This window comes from Nycticebus coucang, chromosome 7 (genome assembly GCF_027406575.1).
Source record: "Nycticebus coucang isolate mNycCou1 chromosome 7, mNycCou1.pri, whole genome shotgun sequence".
NCBI lineage: Eukaryota > Metazoa > Chordata > Mammalia > Primates > Lorisidae > Nycticebus > Nycticebus coucang.
In genome coordinates this window covers 15,972,673-15,979,729 of record NC_069786.1, presented here as the reverse complement: position 1 = coordinate 15,979,729, position 7,057 = coordinate 15,972,673, and the positions used below count along the sequence as shown (strand labels likewise).

The 7,057-nt window shown below is 44.3% G+C and overlaps 1 protein-coding gene across 36 annotated transcripts in view; it reads right to left on the bottom strand.

Moving 5' to 3' along the window:
• Window positions 1-7,057, bottom strand: part of CLASP1 (cytoplasmic linker associated protein 1) — a 307,493-nt gene continuing 300,436 nt past the window's right edge. For all 36 annotated transcript variants that reach the window (XM_053596856.1, XM_053596855.1, XM_053596870.1 and 33 more), the window contains one exon: window positions 1-3,070. In XM_053596856.1, coding sequence (XP_053452831.1) covers window positions 2,984-3,070 — 87 coding nt within the window. In that variant the 3' untranslated portion in view covers window positions 1-2,983. The remainder of the gene's footprint in view (window positions 3,071-7,057) is intronic.

Below are 7,057 nucleotides of genomic sequence, written 5' to 3'. Positions count from 1 at the left end.
CTGAATTAAGTTTCATTTATTCTAGGGCAAACTCAAAAGGGTTTTTTTTTTTGTTTTTCTTTTTTAGCAAATCCTAGCACATTATTAACAAAAAAATCTGTACATTTGCCGTGATACACTTGAAAGTGAAACAAGATATAAATACAGATATGGATGTTAACATGAAAAAGCCCAAAAAACAAAAAACCCACCCAACCTGGGGCGTGAGGACCATGCGTGTGAACATAGCTCCAACGAAACTATTTTGGTGGCTGATATTTTTCAGAGCATTTCTTTCTTCATTTCCAAACATTGTTAGCAAAGTTCCGGTGGGATCCTATAAAGTTTGTATTTGCTGTCCTTTAAAGTGTAACATTATGCTTGATAAATAAAAGGTGGCAGGGAAAGAAAAAGATTTATGAGACAAAATAGATTGCATTACCTGCACAGGGTGGTAAGCGAGTGAGGCGCGTAGAAAAGGCAGGTCCTGGCAGCACACACAGTGCACTTGAAGGCAGCCACGTGCCCGGAGGTCCCGGCCACACCCTGCACAGACCCTGGCTGCAGAGGCAGCAGCTTGAAGGATGCAAGTCAGACCAACTGGTCCCCTAGCACTGGGGCAGGGGTGTTTCGAGCCCTGGACAGTCAGGAAGTCAGGGGAGGCAAACACAGCCATGGTGCTTTTCTCTTTGTGTTCTGTTGTTTTGTCTGAACAGGGGCCCTGGAGGGAGGTGGCAGCAAGGCAAGGCAGCTGCAGCTGTCAGGTGGTGGTGGGGGGTGGGGGGGGGCGGTGGGCGTAGCCACCCTCCCAGTGAGGTGGTGGTGGCATGCGAGTCTCCTTGGTGTGGCAGGCAGCGGTTTTCAGATTGAGGCCAAGAGATCTGCGAAGTGATTATATCTCTAAGTCAGGATATTGAAGACTGGGCAAGTGACATTCGAGGCTAGCCCTTTGTGAGTACAGTGAGGACATCAGGCAATGCTCGAGATCCTTCCCAATGACACTGAGAGCTTGGTGACCTTCTAAGAGTCAGAGCTCAAGGAGAAAGGTGTTCCTAAACTGCAGCTAGCATACATACAAGAACTCATAAATAACCTAGCCAGACACACATTTCTGCAACAGAGGAGTAACCAAAAGACATCCTGGCTCACTTGTAGATTAGAAAAAAGAAATACTTGAAATATTAACAAATAGTATTTATCAACAAAAGTAAGGCCTGGTCATACTAGTTTTGAGCCAAAGTCAATAATATCTGATCACTTAAAGTACACCCCTGAAGTTCCCTAACAGTAGCAGTGGGGTCCTGCAGTTGTGTAAGACACCCCTATGTACATCACACAGACAGCAGTGACCGCACCCTGGCTCCACTGTTCCTGGGTATTATGGGGCATTCATTTTCAGTGCTTATTACCAGATATAGTATCTATCTTTCACAACTTCCCACATCAATCTAGAGGGTCAGAGCAGGAGGAGGTAGAGGATTCTGTAGAAATCAGCAGTGAGAACCACACACCCGGGCACTAGCCTCTGCCATCAGTCCTAGAAGCTCCAGTGGACTCTGCACTGGAATAGCAGATAACTTATTAAAACCAACATCAAAGGAAGCTTTTCCTTACAGAAAAATCAGTTCAATTTGAAAGATCTAAAGTACAACAGCAGGAGACAACATAAGTCTTCGTGATTGCATAATATTTCCATTTGGCTTGAGGATCTTACTCCAAATTTATTCAACTAGACTCCAAACCTATGGTTACTTCTTGGAACAAATAGGCTCTCACGAGGTTAAAAAATGGGGCCCCGTGGTTCCCTGTGGAAGGGAAGAGATTCTAAAATTGTGTTTCAAATCCTGTTTTTCTGCAATCTTCCATGCATCATAATTACTTTTTCCTTAAATAATAATTATTCCAACAGGCAATCAAGGAAGTACTCTGGTTTATAAAATAAAAAACAAAATGGTTCTGATAGCTTGCTTCGCTATACTTTCCTTTGTTCTTAATCCCAAATTAAACAGAGAAGTCAAAACTGAGATGGTAAACCTGCCATATTCCAGATCAACTGAAAACACCTTAAAACTGAACAGCTTAAGTAAAGCTTGCAGGGACAATGGAAGATGCCGCTGGTAGACCTGAATCACAAAGTACCCTCAGCAGGTCATTCCCCGAGACCTTGGTAGTAAGACAGACTACTTTTCCTCCATCTTCTGTGCTTTGTCAAGGGCCTGTTCATGCATCTCTAAATGATGCTACAAATTTAGCTTATTTTTGTGTCTGGAATTAAATGTGAAGGATTCTTTTGCATGAAAGCTCTGGGTAGGGACCTTGTCTGTGAAGCTTTTTAGGGGACTGGAAGGAGTCCAAGAGGTGCACTCCTGAGTCTGTGCTAAAAGTGAGGGCAAGCTGCCCTCCCATCTGGACAAGTGAAATTCCAGTGTTTGTTGAAAGGCCATCTCCATCTTCAGGCTTCTCTTTTTTTGCCAAGACTTGATTCCCATTATTAATAGGTCTAAAAACACAACTGAAAGACATACAACCCTCCACAGTATTGAATGTGAAAGGGACAGGCTCTGCCCCACGCAGACCATACTCACAAGAAAATCAGCTATGAAGGAGGAACACAGAGTAACACACACCTCACCTCCAAACCTGTTATTAACTGGAAAAAAAAAAAAAGCTACTTTCTACCAAGTAGTACCAGAGAGCTCTGACTAAACTGCACTCCACACACATGGTTTATGATCTCAGCAGGCTGCACAAGACTTGTTTCAGTATGGCTCTTTCTTTCTTATTCCTTTTGTTTTATATGAAAACTGCAACACAGGCCTTGCTTCCTTTACATTCAATACCAGTAAGATTCTACATAAAAGCTGGAAGGGACCGAAATACTGATTGTAATAAATATGTGCAGGCCTCCTTGCACGGACAGGACAGCCGATGATGGGGGTGGGGAGAGGCCACTGAGAGGCAACACCAATTGCTTGTAAGTCTGCACAAGAGACTGGTGCTGCCATTAGCTATGCGTGGAGACATCAGAGGAGGAGCTGCTGTTGCTGTTCGTGGTCTGGGCCCTCTTTATATATAAGTTTAGTAGCTTCATCTGAAAAGAGAAGACAAACATCAATGAGCAGAAGGCAGCAGAGCAATCAGAAAGCAGGAAACACTGGGCTGGGCACAGTGGCTCAGGCCTGTAATCCCAGTACTTGGGGGGCCAAGGCGGGTGGATTGCCTGAGCTCATAGGTTTGAGACCAAGCTGAGCCACAGCGAGACCCCATCTCTAAAAAATAGCCGGGCATTGTGGTGGGTGCTTGTAGTCCCATCTACTTTGAAGGCTAAGGTAAGAAGATCATTTGAATCCCAGAGTTTGAGGTTGCTATGAGCTGTTAACACCACGGTACTCTACCAAGGGTGACCAAATGAGACTCTGTCTCAAAAAAAGAAAGAAAGAAAGTAGGAAACAGGAAGAAAAATCCTACACAACAATAAGAAAACAACACATGTCTTTAGTTCCCTGGTTGAAGAATTCACCTCCCAAACATTTCCAGAATGCTGACTACTCATCAGAGGCACTGCCTGGAGCTGGGGCCACAGAGGCTTCACAGAGCTGGTGGGGAAGCAGGGTGGGAGCTCTGCTCTGCAGGCTAAAGTGGACAGGCTGAAGTTAGAGGGCAAGCCTCCTAAGCTTCATACCCTATGCAGAAGCTGTCCCTTCCACCAGCACGCCCCATTCCTATGTGCTGAAACTTACTGATAGACAACAGCCTCTGTAATCTATCTCAAAGGTCATCCCCATGAGACCTTCCCCTGACCTGGGCATCTGATGTGACTATTCCTTCCTTCCAACTCCCGTGGCTCCTGCCCCTTAGTACCTGCTGTCTCCTGCTATAGCCAGACTGAGCGTGCTCATTACTTCACACAAGATCAGACCTCCCCCGGGGCCACATAGTGTGTCACAAAATAGCCTTCATGCAGACTGGCATGCTTTACACCACTTTAGGGGTTTCACATCTGTGCTCTCATTTGCTTTTAACTTATGCCCCAGGGACCCTTAGTATATGTAGAACGGCATAACACAGTAGGTACTTAATAAATGTGTTGAATACTTCTAATCTGTTATGTTGCTACTTTGCCTGATCATATTAAGAATAAAAAGAAGGCTAGGACTGGGCAAGGTGGCTCACGCCTGTAATCCTAACATTTGGGAGGCCGAGGTGAGTGGATTGCCTGAGCTCACAGGTTCAAGACTACCCTGAGCAAGAGTGACACCTCATCTCTAAAAAATAGCCAGTAGTCCCAGCTACTCAGGAGGCTGAGGCAAGAGAATTGCCTAAGCCCAAGAGCTGGAGGTTGCTATGAGCTGTGACGCTACAACACTCTATAGAGGGTGACAAAGTGAGACTCTGTCTCTAAAAAAAAAAAAAAGTTTAGATTGCTGTGAGCTATGACGCCATGGCACTCTACCAACAATGACAAAATGAGATTCTGTCTCAAAAAAAAAAAAAAAAAAACCAGGCTGGGCATGGTGGCTCATGCCTATAATCCTAATACTGTATGTAAGGCTGTAACGGGTGGATTAGTTGAGTTCAGGAGTTTGAGAGTAAGACCTTGTCTCTAAAACTAGCCAGGCATTGTGGCAGTTCCCTATAGTCCCAGCTACTTGGGAGGCCGAGGCAAAAGAATCAGTGGAGCCCAAGAGTTTGAGGTTGTGTGAGCTATGACCCCACGGCATTCTTCTGAGGGCAACAAAGCAAGACTCTGTCTCATAAATAAATTAATTAAAAAGAAACAGGTATCTGCAGATACCTACAAATCCATGTGACACACAACTTGTAAGATCAAGTGAATTATGAATATTTTCTGTCCACAACTTTTATCTACCTTGCTCTATACAGGCTATCGGGCTCAGATCATTACAAGGCAGGCTAGAGCAGCAGAGGCTGTTCTCTGGGGGACCCCTGGAGGTGCCCAGGAAGAGAGGGTCCTCCAATCATGAACTGAAGAACAACCCTATAGAGCTCCTAACAGAGGCAAAGTATCCCTGACACCCCCATCCGCCCATGCCCCAAAGGTACTCCCCACTGGACTGTCTCTGTGCAGACATTCTTCTAGGTGCTATGTCATATAAACATAGAAATACAGAGTTGTGTTATGCTTTTTCACACGAACGGTGTCTGCAGCAAGCATCTTGCTTTTATTCAGTTGTCTGTGCCTCGGGTTGTTGGAGGCAATGCTTGTCGCCAGTCTTACACTTTTTTTGACTGTAGCTATTCAATTTACACTACGTACACAATTGTTTCTTTCATTCCTCCATTTAAAATCTTAGCCATGTAATTCAGTAGATAGTGCTTTGATGGAAAGTGCCACCATTTTACTCAAGGATTTCAATGCTCTGAGGCTCAACAGATCCAACAGGGTCCTAGGGTCACCTCTCCCATTAACTAGTTGTGTGACTTCAGACAGATTGTTTTACAAGCCTCAGCTTCTTCATCTGCAAAATAAGGAGCAATGAGAATACTCCCGAAGTGCCTTCTGAGAAAACGTGTCCTCTGAAAACATCTCTCCTATTCCTACTCAAGCCATTCACACTGGTCCTTCCTGCACTTTGTTTCTGGTTCCCCTGTGCAGATCACAGCTCCCATTCTGCAAAGCCCAGCTCAGTCCCGCTTCTTCTAAGAGGCCTATCCCCTTCCTTCCTGCTCCAATGGCCCAGGACCTAGCCCTTAAAGTCCATCCCACTGTGCCTGCCACATGCCGGTCACTCCTGGGCTGCTGCACAAACTTCCCCATGTGTCCATCCTGCTCCCTGGCTGTACTCTGTACTACTTCAGGGCAGGACAGAGATAACTGCTTTTCCTACAAGCCTTAGCATAGTGCAGTAAAGACAGCAGGTTCCCCACACCTACTTGTTTGTAAAGAGGAAAAAAACCTAGAAGAACAAGATAGTTCCATTTATATGAAAAGTTGGTTATAGATGAGGTACTAAACATTGTTATACTTATTTTCAACTCAAAACCACAAATGTATCCATCTATATAGTCTAGAACATAATTGCAAGGAGGAGGAAAAGGTAACCATAATAGAAGTCATAAGGTATATGCGCTCAACAATTCACAAGGAGCTTTACACTGGTCATATTTAAGTCTCACAAAAATCCTCTGAAGGAAGGCTCCTGTATAATACATTAAATCATCTCTAGATTTTTTCTTTCTTTTTTTTTTTTTTTTTGAGACAGAGTCTCACTGTGTCACCCTCAGTAAAGTGTGATAGTGTCACAGCTCACAGCAACCTCAAACTTTTGGGCTTAAGTAATTCTCTTGCCTCAGCCTCCTAAGTAGCTGGGACTACAGGCATCTGCCACAACGTCTGACTTTTTGTTGTAATTGTCATTGTTGTTTAGCAGGCCCAGGTTGGGTTTGAAACCACCAGTCCAGGTGTACGTAGCCAGCGCCTTAACCGCTGAGCTACAGGTACCGAGCCTCGATTTCTTATAATACCTAATACAATGCAAATGCTGTGTCCTGTATATACTTTATATCATCTCTAGATTTCTTGTAATATCTAATACAATGTAAATACTATGTACATAGTTGTTACACTGCCTTGGTGCCTATAGCAGAGCGGTTATGGCGCTGGCCACGTACACTGAGACTGGTCGTTTGAACCTGGCCCTGGCCAGCTAAAACAACAATGACAACTGTGACAGAAAAATAGCTGGGAGCTGTGTCAGGCGCCTGTAGTCCCAGCTACTTGGGAGGCTGAGGCAAGAGAATCGCCTAAGCCCAAGAGCTGGAGGTTGCTGTGAGCTGTGATGCCACAGCACTCTATCAAGGGTGACACAGTGAGACTCTGTCTCAAAAAAAAAAAAAAAAAAAAAAGATAGTTGTTACACTATATTGTTTAGTAAATAATGACAAGGAAAAAAAAGTATGTACATGCTCAGTACAGATGCAATTGTTTTTCCTTGAATATTCTGATCCAAGATTGGCTAAATACAGAACCCTTACAAACAGAAGGCCAACTATACTCGAAATGTAAATGGGTTAACTCTCCAATCAAAAGACAAGTGATAGGCAGAATGAATAATTA